Source organism: Lithobates pipiens, unplaced genomic scaffold (genome assembly GCF_037356315.1).
Source record: "Lithobates pipiens isolate NorthernLeopardFrog02 unplaced genomic scaffold, aLitPip1_a1.2 Scaffold_22, whole genome shotgun sequence".
In the NCBI taxonomy this organism is placed as follows: domain Eukaryota; kingdom Metazoa; phylum Chordata; class Amphibia; order Anura; family Ranidae; genus Lithobates; species Lithobates pipiens.
In genome coordinates this window covers 5720973-5735452 of record NW_027507784.1, presented here as the reverse complement: position 1 = coordinate 5735452, position 14480 = coordinate 5720973, and the positions used below count along the sequence as shown (strand labels likewise).

Sequence of the window (14480 nt, the reverse complement as noted above, 5' to 3'; positions counted from 1 at the left end):
AAATGTTCGCTGATTCGAGTTCTCAGTGGTCTCATGGTGCGACCCCCATATTGTTTGTTACATTTATCGCATTCCACAACATATACAACATTGCGAGTGCCACAGTTGATATATTCATGAATCGTGAATTATTTTCCTGTGGCACATGAAACTACTGTCTTTTGTTGTCTAGAGTGTCTATTACAGAAATGGCGTGTGTTATTCCCTCAAATGTGAGAGCCCACAGTGTTCAACCAAGTTTTTTTGTATTGCTGCAACTCAAACAAACTAGGCCTCCTGGAGTTTTAGCACGGCGGCTTGAAAACCTACAGCCCGACCTAAATGTTGGTGTCAAATCTCCATCCGTTGAAAGTATTGGTAAATATCTATCTATAATGTTTTTAATTTTATTAAATTCCAAGGAGAAGGCAGTTACAAAAGTGATTACAACATAAATAAATATAAAGCATGCAAAAAAGTCTATAAGTGGAAAAGTCCAACATGCAAAAATCCCACGTGGTTTGATTTGGGCGTTCCTCTGGGACACCAAGCAATATATGTTGACACGCAATCACTAATGTGACAGTACCACCACCTATAAAGATGTGAGCTTACCAGATAGCTCAGACCCAAAAGAACCTACGTCCTGTGAGTCAATAGAGCTTAGAAATGTCAGCTGACAACATAGGATGCAATTTCTGGAACTGCGTCCCCAAAACTTTTAGAGAAGGTCCGTCTAAAAAACAGGAGTCAAGTTTCAACCGGTAAAATGGAAAAGGATAGAGAAGACCATATCGCGTAATTCCATATGACAATGAAAATGTTATTAAAAAGGAACACACTTACATTTTAAAAGTGTTTCAAGCGCTTGTAAAAAAAAATGTTGGCGGCAGTGGAGTTCTTCCGACACGTTTCGTCTCAGTAGACTTCGTCTGGGGTGGGAAACAAAAGGGCAATGGGCCTTGGCTGGTGAGAAATGGGGCCCATAGGTCAAAAATAGAGGTCATCCCACAGCATGATGTGCCCCCAGTAAGCTTAGAAGTAGAAAAGGGCTTGTGACCTCTGGAAGCCAGGTCAAGTTGGATTTGGCTGGAGACTGCCTTGGAGGTACATTGCCGTGACTGTCAGCTTAATTCCGTGGGAACTTCCAGGCCTTTACTTTGAAGGCAGTTGCGGAGCTCTGAGAAGGTAGATCCTTCACAATGGGCCTCCCTGTAGTTGGAGGACAATTTAAATGGGAAACCTACAAAGCTGATGTTGTTGGCCTGTGGGATCTGTAAATGGGGATTCAAAATCGTTGATTGCAGCAGCTCTGCACAGATTTGATAGGGGTGTCCCTGGAAGGATAGATTACAGGCATTTCTGGCAGCCTGCATTACAGCTTCAGGTCTTCAGGTTGTCTATGAGATAACGCTCTATGGACTTGGTCCATTTTCAGACAGGGATGTTGGGGACCAGTTCTTGCAGGAGGACCAGGATGGAGCCTTTCAAATCTGTAATACTTTCCAGGGAGATCTCTGATTCTTATGTCGCTTCTCCTGGCTCTATTCTCTACATCTTCCAGCTGGGAGCAAAAGGCAGTAATCTCGCTTTGTAGATTTTGCAGGTCTGCCTTTTGGGCTTCTAAAACAGTAGTAGCGGCATACATCCTCATTTCTGTAAGGGCTGTGTGTTGGCTTTTCTCATAAGGTTATGCATTGCTTTCTCATAACTTTCAGCCCCAGTGATAATTATCTCCAGGAGAGGGGAATGTCTCAAGAGGGGAACACAGACAGAAATGAAAACTTGACAGGAGATATAATCTTTCTACACTCCATCTTACATTTTTATAAGATCGCTATCATACTGATCTCTATAACAATTTTGTAGTGAATATTTAGATATTCAAGGTAAGTATCCTCTACATTTTATGTCTCTGTGTTCCTCTGGCTTCTAGTCCAGAATCTACTCAGAATGGTTCTTCTCAGCTTGTTGCTGGCCTGGAAGATGACGGCGGCCTCCACCGATGGGGATAATAATCGTAAGCTCAAATTGACTGTAAGCATTATTACAATGAACTTGGTGGGATTTCTAAAAAACATAAGTATTCGAGAAATGCAGAAAAATGTGGACATGAGAAGTAAGAAGAAGATTGTCCTTAGTGCAGTGACATGAGCCTGAAGATTTGGACGTGTTGATCCAGAGTCGTTATTCTTCACCCTCCAGACGTGTCTGAGCAAAAAGGAGGAAGTGAGGACCAGGCACAGAAGACTAAGGCAGAATGGAAGAATGACGCCTACGGTGTTTGTAGGCACAAAATAGGTAAGACTGGAATGGTACCTGGTAACAGAGTCTTCTGTACTGTTCTCAGAAGAATGTATAGGACTTTCTGCTTGTACATCCCAGATGGCTGGGACACTCACAATGATTGTACCAAGAGCTGTTAAAAATAGAAGTTGACTCAGGTAATTGGACACAATTCTCTTTAACCAGATGAAGAACCCATAGCTGAGATTGGTGATGGTGGTACAGTAATGAGCCGAGAGCCAGAAGGTCAACCAGAAGCTGTAATATGTCAAGAAGTTAATGAATGTGTTCACAAACACAAATACTTGTATAATATATAAGGTTTTTGGACACAAGACAAAGAACATTCCCTGTAGGCTCATCACACACTGGAGGAGAAGATTCACAATCCCCTTAGCCAGAAAGATCACATCGGTGGGACTCAACTTCCCTTTCTTTCTGATGATGTCCAGGTTACCCATCACAATACAAGTGTAAGAAGGGATTGCCAAGCCAAGTCCCAAGACTGAAGAGACTAAAATGGATAATAAGAACGGAGACATCATGCTGGTGTGATCTCCGGACAGAGATGACGGGACACGTCCAGTGATAGCAAACAGAATGATGTATCAGTGTTGGAATGATGGAAAAAGTCTTTACAGATCTGTCTTGTTGACTTTGCATGGATTTAATTTCAATGCCGACATGTAAAGCACGGAACAACCCGTGTAATACAATCTCTGACTCATTTCCATTATACTGAGATTATTAACCACCTCAGGTGTGGCAGCTGCTTGTCCCTTATTGATCATGATGTACACTTGTCAATACTATGACTATTATGACCATAAATACGATATATCAATGAGGGACAAACAAGGCTTTATATTGGCCGGATTGTCTTAAAAAATAATTTATATATTTTTTATATTATAATTGTATTTTCTGAGTCCTTTTTCCAGCAAATTTAAGAAAACCCCAAGATCCAGTTCTCGGGGTGACTAGTAAAAACAAAAAGGGTCGGCTTCCATTTCTGACATTGCAATCGAGAGGAGCTAGGAGACTTCAGCTCCCTCCAGTGCTCATCTGTAACCTGCATCCAGGCCAGCCCCTCCACTACCTCCCGCCTACCCAGGGGAACCATCATGGATCGCTTTGTGGAGTGATGCTGTTCCTGAGCAGCCCCCGTTCTCGCTCCGACTCAGGGGTAGAGATGGACGAACTTCCGATTGGGACGTTCCACGAACGTGAACCGTGAACCGCGAACGCAGTCGAATGTTCGTGAACCTCAAAGTTTGCGGTGGGCCCCATTGACTTCAATGGCAGGCGAACTTTAAAAACCTACAGGTCATATTTCCAGCCACAAAATAATTACTAGCTGTGCACACATAGTCCCATCACATGGCCACTGACATAACACATGTATGAAGTGAATCTGGGATCAACAACGACAAGCATTCTTTTTTTATATGTGACATTTTGACAATTCAGGACTCAGGAGCGCATGAAGGCAATGGAGGAGAGGAAAGGTCAGGGTAGGCTATGAAGAGGGTGCAGGAGATGATCACCAGCACCGTAATAGAGAGCACTGACACCATCACCGTGATATAGAGCACTGACACCAGCACCGTGATATAGAACACTGACACCAGCACCATGATAGAGTGCACTGACACCAGCACCATGATACAGTTCACTGACACCAGCACCGTGATATAGAGCACTGACACCAACACTGTGATATAGAACACTGACTCCAGCACCGTGATATAGAACACTGAATCCAGCACCGTGATATAGAACACTGACACCAGCACCATGATAGAGTGCACTGACACCAGCACCGAGATATAGAGCACTGACACCAGCAACGTGATATAGAACACTGACACCAGCACCATGATAGAGTGCACTAACACCATCACCGTGATATAGAGCACTGACACCAGCACCGAAATATAGAGCACTGACACCAGCACCGTGATATAGTGCACTGACACCAGCATCGTGAAATAGAACACTGACACCAGCACCGTGATATAGAACACTGACACCAGCACCATGATAGAGTGCACTGACACCAGCACCGTGATAGAGTGCACTGACACCAGCACCGTGATATAGAGCACTGACACCAACACTGTGATATAGAACACTGACTCCAGCACCGTGATAGAGTGCACTGACACCAGCACGAGATATAGAGCACTGACACCAGCAACGTGATATAGAACACTGACACCAGCACCATGATAGAGTGCACTGACACCAGCACTGAGATATAGAGCACTGACACCAGCACCGAAATATAGAGCACTGACACCAGCACCGTGATAGAGTGCACTGACACCAGCACCGTGATAGAGTGCACTGACACCAGCACCGTGATATAGAGCACTGACACCAACACTGTGATATAGAACACTGACTCCAGCACCGTAATATAGAACACTGACTCCAGCACCGTGATATAGAACACTGACACCAGCACCATGATAGAGTGCACTGACACCAGCACCGAGATATAGAGCACTGACACCAGCAACGTGATATAGAACACTGACACCAGCACCATGATAGAGTGCACTGACACCAGCACTGAGATATAGAGCACTGACACCAGCACCAAAATATAGAGCACTGACACCAGCACCGTGATAGAGTGCACTGTCACCAGCACAGTGATATAGAGCTCTCACACTAGCACTGTGATATAGAACACTGACACCAGCACCGTGATATAGAGCACTGACACCAGCACCGTGATAGAGTGCACTGACACCAGCACTGTGATATAGAGCACTGACACCAGCACCGTGATATAGAGCACTGACACCAGCACCGTGATAGAGTGCACTGACACCAGCACTGTGATATAGAGCACTGACACCAGCACTGTGATAGAGTGCACTGACACTAGCAACGTGATAGAGTGCACTGACACCAACACTGTGATATATTAAATTATACTGTTACTCAATTCAACGATTACTCTATGGTGCCAGTCAGTGCCCATTTGTGGGCACTGATTGTCACAGATTGGGTACAGATTGAACACATGTGGATGGCCATGGGGGATGTACCTGGCCATTCACATGTTGGGGGCTCACCTGGAGGTCCAGTGTGGGCATCCGAGGGGGTGCTGTGCTGATAAACAATCAGCACAGACCCCCCTGTCAGGAGAGCCACCGCCGATCGGCTGCACTCTACTTGTCTGTCAGATGCGAGTGAGGAAAAGCCGATCACCGGCTTTTCTTGTTTGCATTGTGATCAGCCGTGATTGGACACAGCTGATCACATGGTAAAGAGCCTCTGTCGGAGGCTCTTTTTACCGAGATCGGTGTAGCGGTGTGCCAGACTGACACACCACACCACCGATCGCCGCGGTGCTGTGGCTGTTATCCTGAAGGACGTCATATGACGCCCAGTCAGGATAACTAAATTGGCTTCCCCGCTGACAGCTTTAAAATGTTTTAAAAATAGCAGGTAAAAAAATTGTAAAAAAATAATAAAAAAAAATGGCGGGGGAAAAATCCACACCGGACCCCCCACCGCAAAGCACCTTGTCCCAATGTGGCAAAGGTATCTTCCCCACAACCCTGGGCTGTGGTTGGGGGGGTCTGCAGTGGGGGGGCTTATCAGAATGTGGAAGCACCACAAGGGGGGTCCCCAGATCCCACCACTCTCTCTGTGAATGAGAATGGGGTACATATTACCCTCTACCCATTCAGAAAAAAGGTGTCAAAAAGTAATAAAAACAGAGATAGTATTTGACAATTCCCTTTATTACAAAATGATAAAGACCGTGTCCCCCAATGTAAATCCATCATCAATCACGACTCCACCACACCGCCAGAACCTGAAAAAGAAAAAAAAAAACGCTCTGTACTCATTGACGACTGACCGTCGCACATCTCCTCTACCACTTCACAGTTCATATTCATTCACATGGGGGGGGGGTGGGATCTGGGGGTCCCTTCCTAAAGCTATAGATCCACATAAAACAGCAATAAACATGAGTAGATGCATCGGGGACCGCCCCGCTCAGAGATAGGCTGTGGTCAAAAATGGCCCACCGCGCTCACGGCAGGAGCAAGGTTATCCGGTGAAGTCGAGGGAGAAGCGAGTGAGGAGCTACTTTGACCCAGAGCAGGGTGATCATATCCCATCCAAGGTATGCATTAGGGGAGTGATCATAAATGGGACACCTTCTACATAGATAGAAGCAAAATAAAAGGCAACAAAAACTATAATTTAAGTGCAGAACAAAATCACAGTAAAAGAAGCAGCCGGCAACTCCGTAACATCGAGCAGATTTATTGTAAAGCCTTCACAAGGAGTACAGTCAGCAGAAGACTAGTTTTGGCGATAAGCCTTGTTCACAGCACACATATATGTTGAAAAGCATGACGATTTATATATAAGAGACTATCACATGACTACTGCTCCTTTCCAATCATCAATGTGTTCAATTGAAATCAGCTGATTGGTTACAAATTGTCAACAGATGTGAAGATGACAAGTGAGAAGCAGAGAGTCTAGCTATAATACAACACATGAGATACAAAACATACAAAGACTTCGACATGTGCATTCGTCCGAATTTCGGGTATTTTCGTTATCGCTTTAACAAACGATAACGAACGCGCAGAATCCGAAAACTGAAAAATCCGACATGAACAAATGCTTTATTTTCATTTTTGTTGTGACAACAGTTGGATATAGATAGGAGATTTGACATGACGCTGACAATAGCGATCTGTGTCCATCCAACCTGTGGTCGAATGTGCCTAACCTTAGCTCTATTAGTCCAAGATTATTCTACATAGAGAGAAAAGATTCGACATAGAGAGAAAAGATTCAACATAGAGAGAAAAGATTTGACATAGAGAGAAAAGATTTGACATAGAGAGAGAAAAGATTTGACATAGAGAGAAAAGATTCAACATAGAGAGAAAAGATTTGACATAGAGAGAAAAGATTCTACATAGAGAGGAAAGATTCAACATAGAGAGAAAAGATTTGACATAGAGAGAAAAGAATTGACATAGAGAGAAAAGATTCAACATAGAGAGAAAAGATTCAACATAGAGAGAAAAGATTCGACATAGAGAGAAAAGATTTGACATAGAGATAAAAGATTCAACATAGAGAGAAAAGATTCAACATAGAGAGAAAAGATTTGACATAGAGAGAAAAGATTCAACATAGAGAGAAAAGATTCAACATAGAGAGAAAAGATTTGACATAGAGAGAAAAGAATTGACATAGAGAGAAAAGATTCAACATAGAGAGAAAAGATTCAACATAGAGAGAAAAGATTCGACATAGAGAGAAAAGATTTGACATAGAGATAAAAGATTCAACATAGAGAGAAAAGATTCAACATAGAGAGAAAAGATTTGACATAGAGAGAAAAGATTCAACATAGAGAGAAAAGATTTGACATAGAGAGAAAAGATTCAACATAGAGAGAAAAGATTCAACATTATAGAGACAATAGCAAAAAAGGTCGACTGTGTCTAACCGAACTCTATTAGTGCAAGATTATTCTACATAGAGAGTAGGGATGAGCCGAACACCCCCCTGTTCGGTTCGCACCAGAACCTGCGAACAGACCTAAACTTCGTGTGAACTTTAGAACCCCATTAAAGTCTATGGGACTCGAACGTTCACAATCTAAAGTGCTCATTTTAAAGGGTAATATGCAAGTTACTGTCCTAAAAAGTGTTTGGGGACCCGGGTCCTGCCCCAGGGGACATGGATCAATGCAAAAAAAAGTTTTAAAAACGGCCGTTTTTTCAGAAGCAGTGATTTTAATAATGATTAAAGTGAAACAATAAAAGTGTAATATTCCTTTAAATTTCGTAGCTGGGGGGTATCTATAGTATGCCTGTGAAGGGGCGCATGTTTCTGGTGCTTAGAACTGTCCCTGCACAAAGTGTCATTTGTGCAGGAAAAAAAGTCTTTTAAAATCACTTGTGGCTAAATTGTCGGCTCCCCGTAATACAGAGAACACTCAATGAGTGTTCTCTGTATTAGCCGACAATTCATTCATTCATTGATTAAAAAAAAAAAAAAAAAAAAAAAGCGTGGGGGTTCCCCTAAATTCAATTACCAGGCCCTTCAGGTCTGACATGGATATTAAGGGGAACCCCGTGTCAAATTTAAAAAAAAAATTGACGTGGGGGTCCCCCCAAATATCCATACCAGACCCTTCAGGTCTGATATGGATATTAAGGGGAACCCCGCATCAAATTTAAAAAGAAAATTGATGTGGGGGTCCCCCTAAAAATCCATATCAGACCCTTTATCCGAGCACGCAACCTGGCAGGCCGCAGGAAAAGAGGGGGGGACGAGAGAGCGGCCCCCCCTCCCTCCTGAACCGTACCAGGCCACATACCCTCAACATTGGGAGGATGCTTTGGGGGTCTGTGACCCCTCAAAGCACCTTGTCCCCATGTTGATAAGGACAAGGGCCTCATCCTCACAACCCTGGCCGTTGGTTGTGAGGGTCTGCGGGCGGGGGGCTTATCAGAATCTGGAAGCCCCCTTTAACAAGGGGACCCCCAGATCCCGGCCCCCCCCCCTGTTTGAAATGGTAAGGGGGTACAAAAGTACCCCTACCATTTCACAAAGAAAGTGTCAAAATGGTTAAATAAGACAAACACACTTTTGAAAAATTCCTTTATTAAAAATGAAAAAAAAAAAAAAAAAGATTCCGGCGGTGCTAATCCACTCTTGCTATCCAGCGACGGATCTCCGGGGTCCAGCGATGGATGATCATATCCAGCGACGGGGGATCTCTCAGTCCAGCGCTGTCCATACATCCTTCTTCTGTCTCCACTCCGGAGACAATGCAGAGAGCACAGCGCTGACGTTTCTTATATTGGGAGGGCGGGGCCACCCGTCACCTGACCCCACCCCTCTGACGCTGCAGAGGGAAGAGGGAAGCCAGGGGTTCCCCAGTAGCAAGAGTGGATTAGCACCGCTGGAATCTTTTTTTTTTTTTTTCATTTTTAATAAAGGAATTTTTCAAAAGTGTGTTTGTCTTATTTAACCATTTTGACACTTTCTTTGTGAAATGGTAGGGGTACTTTTGTACCCCCTTACCATTTCAAACAGGGGGGGGCGGGATCTGGGGGTCCCCTTGTTAAAGGGGGCTTCCAGATTCTGATAAGCCCCCCGCCCGCAGACCCTCACAACCAACGGCCTGGGTTGTGAGGATGAGGCCCTTGTCCTTATCAACATGGGGACAAGGTGCTTTGAGGGGTCACAGACCCCCAAAGCATCCTCCCAATGTTGAGGGTATGTGGCCTGGTACGGTTCAGGAGGGAGGGGGGGCCGCTCTCTTGCCCCCCCCTCTTTTCCTGCGGCCTGCCAGGTTGCGTGCTCGGATAAAGGGTCTCATATGGATTTTTAGGGGGACCCCCACATCAATTTTTTTTTTTATTTGATGCAGGGTTCCCCTTAATATCCATATCAGACCTGAAGGGTCTGGTATGGATATTTGGGGGGACCCCCACGTCATTTTTTTTTTTTAATTTGACACGGGGTTCCCCTTAATATCCATGTCAGACCTGAAGGGCCTGGTAATTGAATTTAGGGGAACCCCCACGCTTTTTTTTTTTTTTTTTAATCAATGAATGAATGAATTGTCGGCTAATACAGAGAACACTCATTGAGTGTTCTCTGTATTACGGAGACCCGACAATTTAGCCGCAAGTGATTTTAAAAGACTTTTTTTCCTGCACAAATGACACTTTGTGCAGGGACAGTTCTAAGCACCAGAAACATGCGCCCCTTCACAGGCATACTATAGATACCCCCCAGGTACGAAATTTAAAGGAATATTACACTTTTATTGTTTCACTTTAATCATTATTAAAATCACTGCTCCTGAAAAAACGCCCGTTTTTAAAACTTTTTTTTGCATTGATCCATGTCCCCTGGGGCAGGACCCGGGTCCCCAAACACTTTTTAGGACAGTAACCTGCATATTACCGTTTAAAATGAGCACTTTAGATTTCTCCCATAGACTTGTATAGGGTGTTCCGGCTTTTCGAATTTGCTGCGAACAGCCCAAATTGTTCACTGTTCGCTGAACAGGCAATGTTCGAGTAGAACATGAGTTCGACTCAAACTCGAAGCTCATCCCTAATAGAGAGAAAAGATTCAACATAGAGAGAAAAGATTCGACATGAAGATTCGATGAAGCAGTCGCCACCAGCGGACATTTATGGTCAAATGATCCGCCTATAGGCTATAGAAGAATTCTAATGTTGGGTGACTAGTAATAATAATGAATAAATATAATTATTACTAGTGTCATACAACATTAGAATTCTACTATAGCTTGTAGGGGGAACATTCGGCCGGAAATGTACGATTGCGGCCGTCGTACAGTTTCGCTGCTCCATCGAATCTTCTCAGAACATTCGACAGACACCATAAGCCTTCAATGACAGATTCCACCTTAATTATTTCAGATTTTCAGACGAATGCATTTTTTTCCGAAATAAAATAAATAAAAACAAATTTCAGTAGTGACTAAATACATTTATTTTTTGGACAAAGACAAAATTCCGAAACTAAATATTTCAGTGTGCCCATATCTACATAGTCTATCTTGACATGTGAGAAAATACATATATTAAAAGCTCTATGAGAGAATCTTTAATGAAAAAATATATAAAAATTTTAAAAGACGTGAAATATAAAGACTATGCATACAAGAGAGTACACATTCAAATTGTATCACAAGGGATGGGCATAGTACAAAGCCCATAGCGCCAGGACTTTTTTGAACGTATTTCATAAAAAGGTCCACATTATATTGGTTGTTCATTCCAAGGTACCCTTGTCTGTAGGTGGAGAATCCACCAGACTTCACGGGAAAGAAGTGCGCGGTGGATGCCCCCCCCCCCCCCCATGTGAGGATAATTTAACTCTTTCCAAGCCTGAGTGTGAAAAGGATGCCATTTTGCCGTTATGTTCAGACCTAAAGTGCTTAGACACATTGGATAAGCCTTTGTCATTACTGTTATGCCGCGTACACACGATGGGACTTTCCAACAACAAAACCGTGGGAATTTTGTTCGAAGGGCTCCAACTTGTCTTGCAAACACACGGACACACAAATGTTGGCCAACAATTACGAACGTAGGGACGTACAAGATTTACGTGATATCTCCATTACGCGCGCTAATTTTACAAGACCAATCGCTTCCGGTTCGTCCTTGATTCTGAGCATGCTTGTTTATAGTTTGGAATTTTGTCTGACCGACTTGTGTACACACGATCGGAAAGTCCGACAACACACATCGGTTGGAGGAAAATTTGAGAATATGCTAGCCAACATTTGTTGGCGGAAAGCCCGACAACAATTGTCCGATGGAACGTACACACGGTCGGACTTTCCGCCAACAGCTTGACCTCCAACATTTCCCATTGGAAAATCCAATCATGTGTGCAGGGCTTAAGATGCACCATGAAAATGTTCGCTGATTCGAGTTCTCAGTGGTCTCATGGTGCGACCCCCCATATTGTTTGTTACATTTATCGCATTCCACAACATATACAACATTGCGAGTGCCACAGTTGATATATTCATGAATCGTGAATTCTTTTCCTGTGGCACAAGAAACGACTGTCTTTTGTTGTCTAGAGTGTCTATTACAGAAATGGCGTGTGTTATTCCCACAAATGTGAGAGCCCACAGTGTTCAACCAAGTTCTTTTGTATTGCTGCGACTCAAACAAACTAGGCCTCCTAGAGTTTTAGCACGGCGGCTTGAAAACCTACAGCCCGACCTAAGTGTTGGTGTCAAATCTCCATCCGTGGAAAGTACTGGTAAATATCTATCTATAATGTTTTTAATTTTATTAAATTCCAAGGAGAAGGCAGTTACAAAAGTGACTGAACTTGTTTAGAACTCTTACTATTACTAAGGAAACTGTTGGGTTTTTGGTTAACTACTTACAGACCGGACCATTTTGCTGGTCAAAGACCAGACCACTTTTTGCGATTCAGCACTGCGTCGCTTTAACTGACGATTGCGCGTCGTCGACGTGGCTCCCAAACAAAATTGACGTCATTTTTTTCCCCACAAATAGAGCTTTCTTTTGGTGGTATTTGATCACCTCTGCGATTTTTATTTTTTGTGCTATAAACAAAAATAGAGCGACAATTTTGAAAAAAAACACATTATTTTTTACTTTTTGTCATAATAAATATCCCCCAAAAATATATAAAAAAACATTTTTCATCCTCAGTTTAGGCCGATACGTATTCTTCTACATATTTTTTGGTAAAAAAAATCGCAATAAGCGATTATTGATTGGTTTTCGCAAAAGTTATAGCGTTTCCAAAATAGGGGATAGTTTTATGGCATTTTTATTAATAATTTTTTATTATTTTTTTTTTTTTACTAGTAATGGCGGTGATTTTTATTGTGACTGCGACATTGCGGCGGACACATCGGACATTTTTGACACATTTTTGGGACCATTGTCATTTATACAGTAATCACTGCTATATAAATGCAGTGATTCCTGTGTAAATTACACGGGCAGTGAAGGGGTTAACCAGTGGGTGGCAGTGTAGGGGTTAAGTGTTCCTAGGGGCATGTTACTAACTGTGGGGGGGGGCTGGGCTTTGTGTTAGTGAACACAGATCTCTGCTCCAATCACATGGAGCAGAGATCAGCGTCACTTGTTGCTAAGCAGAACGGGGAGATGCTGTTTACAACGTCATCTCCCCGTTCAGCCGCCCCGTGAGATGATCGCGGATATACCCACGGCGATTGAGTCCGTGGGACCTGCGACCGGACTCACGGGGGTCCCGACCGGCACACGAGTGATCAGCGTCACTAGTTGCTAGGCAGAATGGGGAAATGCTGTTTTACACGGCATTTCCTCCATTCAGCCGTCCCGTGAGACGATTGCGGGTATGCCTGCAGCGATCGAGTCCACGGGACCCGCGACCGGACTCACGGGGGTCCCGATGGCAGTGCGGCATTGAAGATTGGATGTACCTGTATGCCAATATGCCTGCCCGTGCCATTCTGCCGACGTACATTGGCGTGTGCCAGTCGGGAACTGGTTAAACCAAGGTGTCCATCGATCACAAAGTAACATGGTAGGGGGTGACCACTCTAGTCATGAAATATGCAAATATCAGATGTGCAGATGAAGTCAACAGAAGCAATAAGGGAGTAGACAAATATCTCAGAAGAAAACATACCAAAGTACTCCTGTACACACAAAAGAGAATTGGTATATAAAGTGTAGTGCTAAATGTGATAGTCTGGCTGGAAAGTGCCAAGACCACCTAACTTGCAAAAGTGCAAAGAAATATTTATATGATAAAACGAGTGACCTATACTAGAGTGGTATCAAATATAAAAGATACAAAAAATAATATAATATCAAATTCAAAGATACAAAAAAATGTGGCCAGTGCAAGAAAAATGAGTATCAAATTTAAAAGATGTAAAGAATGTAACCAGCGCAGACATTAACATCTCACATATATAAACCTGGAATAGGCTAGTAGTGAACGTGCACAAAAAACAAAAACAAATTATTACAACATACATAAATATAAAGCATGCAAAAAAAGTCTATAAGTGGAAAAGTCCAACATGCAAAAATCCCACGTGGTTTGATTTGGACGTTCCTCGGGAACACCAAGCAATATATGTTGACACGCAATCACTAATGTGACAGTACCACCACCTATAAAGATGTGAGCTTACCAGATAGCTCAGACCCAAAAGAACCTACGTTCTGTGAGTCAATAGAGCTTAGAAGTGTCACCTGACAACATAGGATACGATTTCTGGAACTGCGTCCCCAAACCTTTTAGAGAAGGTTCGTCTACAAACAGGAGTCAAGTTTCAACCGGTAAAATGGAAAAGGATAGAGAAGACCATATCGCTTAATTCCATATGACAATGAAAATGTTATTAAAAAGTAACACACTTACATTTTAAAAGTGTTTCAAGCGCTTGTAAAAAAAAGTTGGCAGCAGTGGAGTCCTCCTGACGCATTTCGTCTCAGTAGACGTCGTCTGGGGTGGGACACAAAAGGACAATGGGCCTCGGCTGTTGAGAAATGGGGCCCATAGGTCAAAAATAGAGGTCATCCCACAGCATGATGTGCCCCCAGTAAGCTTGAGAGTAGAAAAGGGCTTGTGACCTCTGGAAGCCAGGTCAAGTTGGATTTGGATGGAGA

General features: G+C 43.3%; 1 protein-coding gene across 1 annotated transcript; it reads right to left on the bottom strand.

The window, feature by feature from the left end:
* Positions 1-1886: 1886 nt before the first annotated feature.
* LOC143925263 (taste receptor type 2 member 40-like) lies at positions 1887-2810 on the bottom strand. Its single transcript, XM_077449853.1, has one exon. It carries the CDS (start codon positions 2808-2810, stop codon positions 1887-1889), a length of 924 nt encoding a protein of 307 aa, XP_077305979.1.
* Between the last annotated feature and the right edge of the window lie 11670 nt (positions 2811-14480).